This window comes from Callorhinus ursinus, unplaced genomic scaffold (genome assembly GCF_003265705.2).
Source record: "Callorhinus ursinus isolate GAN/ISIS: 27379988/994484 unplaced genomic scaffold, GSC_fseal_2.0 scaffold20, whole genome shotgun sequence".
Classification (NCBI taxonomy): Eukaryota; Metazoa; Chordata; class Mammalia; order Carnivora; family Otariidae; genus Callorhinus; species Callorhinus ursinus.
The window spans coordinates 10485555-10498190 of NW_027397082.1; the positions used below are offsets into that span (position 1 = coordinate 10485555).

At 39.4% G+C, this 12636-nt stretch overlaps 1 protein-coding gene across 1 annotated transcript in view; it reads right to left on the bottom strand.

Annotated features, from left to right (window-relative positions):
- SMC3 (structural maintenance of chromosomes 3) overlaps window positions 1-12005 on the bottom strand; it is a 39065-nt gene extending 27060 nt beyond the window's left edge. Inside the window, exons 1-6 of the mRNA XM_025880816.2 lie at window positions 11854-12005; window positions 10714-10789; window positions 4856-4894; window positions 2174-2241; window positions 723-794; window positions 277-356 (exon numbers count right to left, since the gene is read on the bottom strand). Of these exons, the coding sequence (XP_025736601.1) occupies window positions 277-356; window positions 723-794; window positions 2174-2241; window positions 4856-4894; window positions 10714-10789; window positions 11854-11868 (350 nt within the window). The 5' untranslated portion in view covers window positions 11869-12005. The remainder of the gene's footprint in view (window positions 1-276; window positions 357-722; window positions 795-2173; window positions 2242-4855; window positions 4895-10713; window positions 10790-11853) is intronic.
- Between the last annotated feature and the right edge of the window lie 631 nt (window positions 12006-12636).

A 12636-nucleotide genomic window follows, 5' to 3' on the forward strand; every position in this document is an offset into this window, starting at 1 on the left:
CACACAAGCAGGCAGAGCAAGAGGGAGAAGCAGGCACCCCGCTGAGCAGAGAGCCCAATGTGGGGCTTGATCCCAGCCTCCTGGGATCATGACCTGAGCCAAAGGCAGATGCCCAACCAACAGAGCCACCCAGGTGCCCCAAGAATCCTTTTTCTTATGTTAATGCTCTAAATACTGGTTTGTTGAACACAAGGCATATATAAAACCCATATAATGAGCTAAGTAAAATACTTTCACTCTTTTGTAAAGAAATTAAAATGTAAAGAAAATGCTTACGTGACCATTTTCTTGTCTAGGAAATACTGATCCTTTTTGGCACCAATAACTCTTCTAAGTGAAACTTCTTCTTTATCAATCTAAGAAAAAATGTAAAAGCCTAAAATTAATTTCACAGTAAAAGTGGTAAACTTTTTAGTTAATAAGGTCATTCTAGAGTCCCTAACCATAATCATTATTTTGAAACTTCAATTCTCACTAAAGATATGCTATGAATATCAACTCTTAAAACAGACGCTTTTTCACAACAGCTTACACACCCCCATCTGTTTACTAGAATGTTCATAATTTTAAGACAAAATTAATATGTAAACTGTATAGCTATTTTAGCATAAACTAAATTATAAAAGCTTAAGTACAGTTGTAAATGTTTCAAAGCTTGGAAGAAAGTCAGCTGCATCAATAAATTCTCAACATTATTACTGGGAAAAAAAGCCATTACTCACTGGCAACCGGTTGTCTGAATTATCAAAAATAATCTCCACAAAAGCAGAAATGACACGAGGACCAGTACCCTCCTAAAACATGCAAAAAATAAACATCATTTAAGTGGTATTTTCACATTCTTTATCTTTTTTTTTCCCCTTTAAATACCTTTAAAATTTAGTGCATGGTAACAAACCTAATTCAATGGAAAAAATTTCTATCAGACTAGTAATATATCCTTCTTGTCAAAAGAGCAAAGACACTGGCTTAGGATAACAATACTTCTCAACCAAATGGCTTTGGATTCTAACTAAAAACATGAGGACTATTCAAGAGATATCAAAGTCAGATGTATTTCGATCTTGTTCTGAAGACCACTTTATTAGAACCTAAAACCCCAGGCCCACCTAATTCTACCTATTTGCTAATATCTGTAACACTTGAGGCTTTTCTCTTATAGACTCATTTAATGCTGGAAAGGAACCCTAACAAATTATATAATTACTGGAACTCAGCTTTTTAAAACAATTTACAATATGCTACATAATCCTAAATCTGCTATGAAAAGACACACATTTAACATGTGTCACATATAGGCCAACTTATGACCCAGCTACTGCTATACCAAGTCCAGAGAATTTCCAGAGTTTAGAAACTGTTACTACATAGTGATTCAACACAATAAAGAATGATACTTAAAGAGGCTATTCTTTCAAATGCCAATCTTAGAAACCTAAAAAAAAAGTTCATCTAAAAATTCAAGTTTAAGAGAGCAAAATAAAAGATAATGGTTAAAAAAACAAAAACAACCAAAACACCTCCCTAATAACTGTGAGATAGTCTATTGAGATATACTAAGGAATTTCACTTTCTGGTCTTAAAACTAATCATAAGCCACATTCAAACCAAAAAGAAATCTTACCATTTTATTACAGCCTTTTATAATTTTTTACCCTTAAATTTCTTTAGTTCGTTATTCATAATTATTCAATGAAAAATTCTAACAATTTTATTTACTATAAATACTTACCTTTCATATTGGAAAATGCTGTTACCATTTGACTTACAAATATGGCCAGAAATAAAACAAGTATGTTGTTTAGTTTGCAACTGTTGCTTCCCTATGCTCCCAATTAACTTCTGGTTCTAAGTCTCAAAATTCCTAATTCCCAATCTCAAACTCTTTTTTTCTCCTCAGCAAACCTGCTTCTGAGCATTACCAGAACATATTCTTAATAAAGAATTTATATGGAAGACATACCCATCTATAGAAAAATCCTACAATTTTCTTACCATTATATAAAAATCATGCATTAATATAGTAGGCTAAATTCCACAGAATACATTTAAGAGAGACTGTATCATGTTTACAAAAGATCTAAGCCTGAACAAATGATTTTATTTACCAGAATCAACAGTGTAGTTTAAAAAATACATAGTATCAGTAACCTCTCAAAGCAATTTCACTCACATGCAACAAAGCCAATCGCTGTTCCGGACGAAGATGACTGAACTCATCACTAAGAACAAACTGAATTGCTAAAAATACAAAAACGTAACTATTAGTACAGTCTAAAAAAAGATCTGTGCCTTATTTATAACTCCCCATACCTTCTACCAGGTAATGAACAAGGCAGATAAAGTAGATTATCTATTCCATATATGTAGAAGATTTGCATGTATTTCAGACTAATTAGCTTGGAAATGATAAGAAAAATACTAAGAAGTTTCCACTGAAACATTTAAGGGAAGAAAAAGAGAACACTGAGGTAACAAAGAGACATGCAAACTAAAGTCTACCTCTTGATCCAAGTATACACTGAGTGGTTAACACTTTGTTTTTACCCACTAGATATAAATAATATACATCAAAATATTTATTAACAAAATAGAATATATTCCTAGAATATCCTAAACTGGATACTTTTCATCAAAAGAAAGTGAACTAAGTGGGAAATACAGGGACATCATTTCAGATTCCCACCTTCTACTGCAATGCTTGCACTGCCTTTATCTGCTCTAAGAAGCTATTCCTGCTTCCATATAGGGTACCTAACTGGACCACCCTGCCCTAGAAATGAAACTACTCAGCTGTCCTGTTTCCAGTCCACCCAGGAGACCTTTGACATTCTAAGAGTTGAGTGTGCATGTATGAATGTGTACGCTAAGGGTGGAGTGGTTTATCTTTTATAATCACCTTGGGAGGATAGATTCAAATTGCCTTCATCCCCTGGAGATAATGAAGTACTTCTATTCCAATCCCATTCTCTTATCATCACCAAATTACAACCACTGAAGGCCTATTGATTTGTGAGCAGAGATGGGATAGAACCTTTGTTCTTACTAAGTTCCCCGCTATTCCTCAAGCACTACTCAACTAAGAGGTTCAAAAATTTTCAACTTGCTTCTTGTATAGTCCAAAACTATTAAAATGTATTTTCTCTCCGAAGGATTTGTTAACAGAGGCATTATTATACTTAATTGCATTTTTTAAAGATTTATTTATTTGAGAGAGAATGAGAGTGTGGTGGGCAAAGGCAGAGAGAGAGGGAGAGAGAGTCTCAAGCAGACTCCGCGCTGAGTGCAAAGCCCAACGGGCCAAGATCACAACCTGAGCTGAAACCAAGAGTTGGACGCTTAACTGACTGAGCCACCAGGTGCCCCACTTAATTTTCAAAGCTATTTAACTATTTTTTTTAAGATTTTATTTATTTGAGGGCGCCTGGGTGGCTCAGTTGGTTAAGCGACTGCCTTCGGCTCAGGTCATGATCCTGGAGTCCCGGGATCGAGTCCCGCATCGGACTCCCTGCTCAGCGAGGAGCCTGCTTCTCCCTCTAACCCTCCCCCTTCTCATGTACTCTTTCTCTCTCTCTCATTCTCACTCTCTCAAAATAAATAAATAAATCTTTAAAAAAATATTTTATTTATTTGAGAGAGAGAATGAGACAGAGAGAGCGATCATTAGGGTCAGAGGGAGAAGCAGACTCCCTGCTGAGCAGGGAGCCTGATGTGGGACTCCAGGATTATGACCTGAGCTGAAGACAGTCGCTTAACCAACTGAGCCACCCAGGTGCCCCTATTTAACTATTTTCAAATTGACAACAGTCTTTTGTTGAATCTGTGATTTTTTACACCCCTCCATCCTTCCAAAAAAAAAAAAAAAAGATTTAGAAAGCATTTTTTTAGAAGATGAAACAGAGGGGTGCCTGACTGGCTCAGTCAGTAGAGCATGTGACTCTTGATCTTGGGGTCATGAGTTCAAGACCTAGACTGGGTACAAAGCTTACTTTAAAAATAAATAAATAAACAAAACAGAAAGATAAGCCATTCTCCAAAACAGTATTAACTATTCTACTGCATTTATATATATATATATTATATATATATATATATGCATTTGCAAAACTTAGATACTGCACTCAAGTTTAAAAAGCACTTCCATTTGTATTATCTCATGATTCTCACAACCCATCAAAGTAGGCAGGTCAAAGACCTCTTTTTATGTTTTGTTTTTTTTTTTAAGATTTTATTTATTTGAGAGAGAGAGAGAGAGAGAGAGAAAGAGACAGCATGAGAGGGGATAGGGTCAGAGGGAGAAGCAGGCTCCCCGCTGAGCCAGGAGCCCAATGTGGGACTCGATCCCAGGACTCCGGGATCATGACCTGAGCCGAAGGCAGTAGCTTAACCAACTGAGCCACCCAGGGGCCCTCAAAGACCTCTTTTTGAAGTGCAAAGAGTACCTTAAGAGATTGTTTTGCCCAGTTTTTCAGCTAATTAATCACTAGGTATAGAGAACTCAGATCATTATACCATTATACTTGAAATCCTCTACACTAAACTACAATCCTGTATGAAGAAGTATTTGAGTTTCATGCAGACACAACCTCAGAAAACCAATTTTTCTAAGTAGGCTCCACACCAAGCATGGAGCACAATGAGGGGCTTGAACTCACAACCCTGAGATTGAGACCTGGGCTGAGATCAAGAGTCAGATGCTTAACCAACTGAGCCACCCAGGCACCCCTCAGAAGGTGCGCCTCAGAAAACCAATTTTTATTTTTTATTTTTATTTTTTAGAAAACCAATTTTTAAAATAAATTACCTTAAGATACCTAGGTCTTAACATATTTAGAATTTAAAAAACAATACTTACCATAAAAAAAGTTACTTTTTCCAGATCCATTTCTGCCCACTATAAAATTTCAAAAAGTACATGTTACTTTGCATAGAAACCAATAAAATTAAAACTTTACTGAAAGTATTAAAAAATTTATATTCTACTAACTTAACATCTTAGTATTTGAAGTTAAATACAAAAGAGTAAACAAAAGAAATCAAAAACAAGAGCTTCAATCACCAAATGAGTACAATTTTTGTATAGACATCAGATGGTTTTTTTTCTTAAATTTATTTCATTGATTCTTTTGCTCTTTTCTATTTTTTTTTTGAAGATTTTATTTATTTATTTGATGGAGACAGGGATAGCGAGAGCAGGAACACAAGCGGCAGGAGAGGGAGAGGGAGAAGCAGGCTTCCCCCCGAAGGAGGGAGCCCGATGTGGGACTCGATCCCAGGACCCTGGGATCATGACCTGAGGTGAAGGCAGACGCTTAACGACTGAGACACCCAGGTGACCTTTTGCTCTTTTCTAATAGTTTAAAATTAATAGGAATAACCAAACGTTACCAGGTTTTCATAATTACAATCATTACTATGGACATATAATTCTTTTTAAATTATATATAATAGAATCTTTTTAATAATTTAAAGATTTACATGTTAAATTTTTAATTCTTACAGTCATTTTAAATTCTCAAACTATTTGCTTATTAAAGTACTTATGATCAGCCCTACATATCACATATAATCTCAGAATCACAAAAGTATAGGTAAGTATAAGGCACTTTTTTATCAACTACCTGAATTCAGAAATAAACAATTCTATACATAAAAAGATATCAATGCTTCAGACTTAATGAATTCATTTGAATTTTGTTGTTCAGCAAAATTCCCAATCTCTCTCATCTTGACCAAGATATCCTGAACAAGTTAACCCTTACAGTTATCATCTTTAGTGTAAAGCCTAAAAAAAAAAATCATTTCTGTTGTGCCAGAAAGTAATAAATCACTTTTTAAAAAAGGCATATGACTGGGTGCCTGGGTGGCTCAGTCGTTAAGCATCTGCCTTCAGCTCAGGTCATGATCCCAGCGTCCTGGGATCGAACCCCACATCGGGCTCCCTGCTCGTCAGGAAGTCTTCCTCTCCCGCTCCCACTACCCCTGTTTGTGTTCCCGCTCTCGCTCTCTCTCTGTCAAATGGTAAGTAAAATCTTAAAAAAAAAAAAATTCTTAAAAAAAAAAATAAAAAAGGCATATGACACAGAGGTCAGCTTGAAACAAGATTTCTACTGGCTTAATCTAAGAAATCTGAGCACCAAAATAATTGGATGAATTATAAATTTGTGCTGGAAGGAGGAAATAATCCATCACTCCAAACTGATAATAAAATGATAAATAGCTAAGGAAAGAGAACTCTTGCTCACAGAATACCACACAGTAAATGTGAAAGGAATGCTGGAAATGGAAAATCATCATTTTGTAACCATCAGAATAAAGGCAATAATTATCAATGGATGCTAAATCTAGGGGGAAATTTTGAAAAGGAGCACAATATTTGCATGGTCCAAAAGTATTTCCCATCCTCATACTATTTATTACTTGCAAGAGAACAAACACTATACAGTAGAAAAACCAGATAACTACCTAAGACTGGGTGATCAAAAGTAACATCATTTAAAAAAAGTAGAAAGTGATTCTTTACCTCCAGATGTAATATCCTCAGAGGACCACATCATTTATGTAGTATTTTTTTAAAAACAATGTTATAAAAGACAAAGAAAGGCTGTAGAATTGATCCAGATTAAAGGAGACTAAAGAGACATGACAACAGCAGTACCTAACGCTAAATTAAATTAGATCCTGTACTAGAGGAGGAAAAAATACTATAAAGAACATTTTTGAGTCAATCAGTGTAACTGGAAAATGAAGAGCAGATTATTTTATTAATGTCAAATTTACTGAAGTTTGTACTGTGTTTTATGTAAGAAAATATCCCTATTCTTAGAAAGTTTACATTGAATTCAAAGGTAAAGGACCATGACCTATATAACTTACTGTTTGAAAAGAGAAGTGTGAGAGTGAGTGCATATGATAAAGCAAGTAAAGAAAATGTTAACAGGTAGTAGGGTAATGCAGATAGGCGTATTCTTTGTATTGTTCCTTATACAACTTTTCTATAAATCTGAAATTATCTCTAAATAAAAGTTTAAAAAAATAATTTATCATTAAAAGAATTACATATAGGGGCGCCTGGGTGGCTCAGTCGTTAAGCGTCTGCCTTCGGCTCAGGTCATGATCCTGGGATCCTGGGATCGAGCCCCGCATCGGGCTCCCTGCTCCACGGGAAGCCTGTTTCTCCCTCTCCCACTCCCCCTGCTTGTGTTCCCTCTCTCGCTGTGTCCCTCTCTGTCAAATAAATAAATAAAATCTTAAAAAAAATAAAGTAAAAAAATTACATATAGTTCAAACCAACATCTACTCATGAATAAATAACTTAAAATTTTTAAATTTCCCTTTAAGAATTACTCTTACCCACAGAGTGAAACACTATATAGCAATTTTAAGGATGTTGAATATTTAATGATTATAGGAAGATATTCAAGACTTATTCTTTTTTTTTTTAAGATTTTATTTATTTGACAGAGAGAGACACAGCGAGAGAGGGAACACAAACATGGGGAGTGGGAAAGGGAGAAGCAGGCTTCCCATGGAGCAGGGAGCCCGATGCAGGGCTCAATCCCAGGACCCCACGATCATGACCTGAGCCGAAGGCAGACGCTTAATGACTGAGCCACCCAGGTGCCCCAAGACTTATTCTCAAACAGAAAAAATAGATTACCAATGGATTACACTACAAGCCCATTTTTATTTAAAAAGGCTTATTTATATAGATGTACACAAGGTAGATCCAGTTTATATGTGCCCCAAATTCACCTGCCCCAACCCAAGTCTTGGTTGCCTGTCAATGGAGAGGCTCAGTATCCATCACTGTAGGTTGTTTCAGCCTACCCTAAGTATGCACTCAGGTCAGATCTGTGAAAAACCAAAGGAGGCTATAGTTCCCTGACTACTTCAGCGGGGGTTAGTCACCAGAGTAACACCATCCAAGAGCATGGGGGAAATTAATGCCCTGTGTGGTAAACTTTGACCAGAGACAGAGACTATTCCTTTCCAATCTGATCTTTCCCACACATGGTGGGTTCCCAAAGTCTGTCTGGAAGTCATCTAATTTGACCACAAACCAGCTGTGCCTTCTTTATAAAGCTATGACCAGCTTTCCCCCTCACTCTTGCCCTGCAAGAGTGCACCTTCCCATTAAGGCTTATTAGTAGCTGAGTGCACCCTGCACTGTTTTCTAGGAAACCAGGTTTAACACAAGGATAGATCGTTAATATTAAGAATGGCTATTTCTGGGCAGGATTACAGTTTATAGTTTTTTTTTTCCTTTTAGCGTTTAAACTCTTCCATAATGTTCTATAATTAACATATATTTCTTTTGTTAAAAAGCTACAGAAAAGGTAACCTTAAAAAGGTATATGCTTGGGTGGGGCGCCTGGGTGGCTCAAATGGTTAAGCGTCTGCCTTCAGCTCAGGTCATGATCCCAGGGTCCTGGGATCGAGCCCCGCATCAGGCTCCCTGCTCAGTGGGGAGCCTGCTCCTTGCTCTCCCACTCCCCCTGCTTGTGTTTCTGCTCTCCCTATCTTTCTCTCTGTCAAGTAAATAAAATCTTTAAAAAAAAAAAAAGATATGCTTGGTACATTCAAGCATCATTCAACTATTAAAACAAGAGATTCAAACATCAAACATCACCACAAGAGATACCTGCCTCCCAATCTTTTTTTTTTCCAAGGTCAAAATCATTAAATAACCAAAGCAGTATGCTTTTACAGGAGATTTTTAATGTCCATCTCAGTCTATACTACTTTGGATCTTTCTTATATTATTAAAGTACCTGTTTTTAAAACACGTTTAAGCAGTAAAATCATATTAGGTTTGTTAAAGAAAGGAAAGAACACTTAGACAATTCCCTTTGTAACTATTAACAACACTAATGTTGCAAACAAAGTAGTAAACAGCTATCTGGCAACAGCTAAAACAAAAATATCTGATAGATCCTACAGACATAATCTAATCATCATAGGTAATAATGGTCATCATTATAGCTCACTTATAAAATTATACCATTGATATAATTAAGATATCCACCTACTTTTAACCTGTAAGTTAAAGAAATAATATAAACCTAGTAATTATTCATTTTTCTCCATTTCTAAAGATTTTCTGATTGATGAGAATCAGAAGGCACCTGTAATCAAAATGTAAGTAAAATATTGGATCAAGCTATCCTTATATTAACTACTCAATAGGTACAGAAGGGAGGAAAATGTTTTCTTTATTTCCAACTACAAGCTACAAGTGATGTACTGAGGGTAGGTTTTTTTCTTGCCCTCAATTTTTTTTTAACTGAAGTATAGTTGACATTCTTGCCCTCAATTTTTAAAATTTATTTTTTATTTCAAAATAATGTTTGCCCTTTACTAATCTTGGTGAGTGCGACAGACTGAATTGTGTCACTCCCCGCCCCCATTCATATGTTGGAAGTCCTAATCCCAAATGTGATGGTATTTGGAGATGGGGGCCTTTGGGAGATAAGTCAGGATCAGGTCAGGTTGTGAGGGTGGGGCCTTCATGATGGAATTAGTGTTCTAATAAAGAAGAGGGAGAGAGAACCAAAGAGGTCCTGTGAGCATGATGATGAAGATGGTGACTTCCAGAATGTGACTCTGCTGGCACCCTCATCATGGACTTGAGTTTCCAAAACAGAAAATTACTGTTGTTTCAGCCACCCAGTCTATATTTAATGGTAGACCTAGCAGTCTAATATACCAATAAACCATGCAAGGGGGACAATGTATGGAAGTCTGTTTATAAGAGTTTCATCTAGCCTTTAAAAATTCAGCAGGATGTCAAAAAACACTTTTGCTGGCTGTATCAGCAAAAAATGGACATTCTCATCCGAAGAGTCTTTAGACTAAATACTGTATTTCATTTTCTTTTTAAAGATTTTATTTATTTGACAGAGAGAGACACAGCAAGCGCAGGAACACAAGCAGGGGGAGTGGGAGAGGGAGAAGCAGGCTTCCCCCTGAAGGAGGGAGCCCGATGTGGGACTCCATCCCAGGACCCTGGGATCACGACCTGAGTCGAAGGCAGACGCCTAACGACTGAGCCACCCAGGCGCCCGTAAATACTGTATTTCAGAACAATAATCACTGCAGCTCTTTATCCTCACACATACACTTTCTCATTTAATTTTCCCAACGGCCCTATAAGATGGGTATCATTAGCTCCACTTTACAAATGAGAAAACTAAAGCCCCTCCCAGAGTCAAGTCTGAAAGACTATGTATCAGAACCGGGATATGAAACCCATTCTGTTATGCTCCAGTTTATGCTCTTCCCAACAAGATGCATGGTGTGACTTTAAACAGTATGACAGAAAAAAAAAACAACCTGGGAACAATCTAATTTGCGAATAAATAACGGTCAGCTTTGAAATAAGGCAACAGTGGGCATTTTAATTAGGAAATGACATACCAAGAACAGAATAGCTCAAATGTTAAATTTAGTGTCATTCGCTATGATCATAAAGACACACTTTCACACATACAAGGCTACCTAAATAAAAATGAGTAATGATCGTCTTATGCAAATATTTTAAACGTATAAAATAAGCAATTCGTCAGTGTAGATAAAAGACATGCTATTTCATATAGAAAAAAATATATAAATTCATGTAATATTCAAACCCAAGTCCTCTTTCCTTAAGCCTAGACAGAATTTAAATGGTCTATACATATCAATCTGATTTTGTGAACCATCAACACTTACCGATAACATTATGTTTTGAGCTGAAGGGATCTACAATTGTTTGATCTCTGTAACTCCGAAAACCCTGGATAATAACCTAATAAATAAAAAAGATACTTTTCAGAGTATACATACTAAAAGAAGTAACTCCCAAACTAACATTTTTCCTTGGCTCTTCTCTTTCTGGTTTCTCATGTAACGCAAGATAGAGAGCTTTCTATTTCTTGTAAGAGAAACTCATTCCGAAAAGTGGCGATTAAAAATCTTTAAAAAAACAGTCCGTTTATTAGTAACCACTGGCACTGTAGTGTTTTAGGAGTTATAGTTAGTAACCTGTTAAGGAACTCTCAAAATCAAGTACACTGTATAAGATTCGTTGGAACGCTAAACACGACATTGCTTTAATAAAAAAGTGTCAAGCAGGCAGGCTGGCCCCAGCTTCCCTTACTCCAGGAGCGGTGGGCGCTTCTTTCGGACACACCCGCCAGCCAAAATAAGCAGCCGTTCCAAGAAAAGGGTGCTTCAAGTCCAACACACCCAACAGAGAAACTTCTCTCCACGAGCGTCAATGGGCTCGTCTTTGCGGCGGACTCTCGCGCGGGAAGACCATTTTGACAGGAGTAAACAAGTGAACGAGGCGGCGCTACCTATTCTGCAAGGAGGAGGGTCCCTTTCACGTCTCCCGTAATTCGGGGACAAAGGCCCCGGGCTAAGCTGACACCTCAACCTGAGCCCCCCAGGGGCGCCTCCGGGCCGGGGAGACCACCTCTCCATACACCCCACGCAAATGGCCCGCGCAGGACAACACAGCTTCCCGCCCAGCCGCTGCCGCCCCCGGCGCGGCCTCCAGTCAGCTCGGGGCTGGGGGCCCTCAGCCCGCACCCGGCCCACCCGGGAAGGCCCGCTCCCTCCAAACCTCTCGGAGAGACTGCTCCGGCAGACGAACGCCCTGCGAGGAGGCCCGCGCTGCAGACGGGCGCCCCAATTCTCCGCTGCCCCCCGCGCTCGCGGGGCGGGGCCTCTCCCCTCCCCCGCCGCCCGCGTCCAGCTCTGGGTCCACCCTGCCGGGAGGCGGGAGGCCCGGTCGCACGGCGACACCCCAGCCTCAAGGAGTGGTCCTCAGAGGCCCGTGAGGGGGTGCACGGGGCGCACAGGCCTCACCTGTTTTATGTACATGGTTCCGCGCCCCTCGCCGGGGAGGACTTCCCCCCGAGAAGCGACAGCGCGGCCGTGGGGTCCAGTGAGGCGCCTACAAGACCCCTCCCCCAAAGCGTCGCTCGCTCTCGTCCAGCCAAGCAAAATGGCGGCGCCCGTGGAGGCGGAGTCCGCGCCTTAGACGGAACCATCCTCGCGGCCCCTACAGAGCGTAGGGGGAGTCAGGGTCAGGTCTGTTCTTTCCTTTTGGCCAAAGGAGCCTTCTACAGCGTTCCTAAGTGGGTTTCATTTGGTTGCTTTATTTATAGCTGAACTTTTCCTGAGAATTAGTCGGAAGCTTCTTTCGGAAAAGCCTTAATCGTGAGGTTGGCTCGTATTCCCTCCGAGAGCGGAGCTAATGGTTGCGTCCACAAGGGGGGAAAGGTTCGGCGCCAAAGCCAAGTGTGAGAGTCCGAGGGCCAGTAACAGGGCTGGCCGGTGACCACGTGATCTCTGGCTGTTTAAAAGTTTTTTTTAAGATTTTTATGTATTTACTGAGAGAGAGAGAGAATGGTAGAGAGAGGGCATGAGAGGGAGGAAGGTCAGAGGGAGAAGCAGACTCCCTGCTGAGCAGGGAGCCCGATGCGGGACTCGATCCCGGGACTCTAGGATCATGACCTGAGCCCAAGGCAGTCGCTCAACCAACTGAGCCACCCAGGCACCCTCTGGCTGTTTAAAAATGCTCACCCCTCGCAACGGTTGCCTGTCCTCGAACCTGCGGAGTACCGCGGACGTGTGGGATTCGGCGTG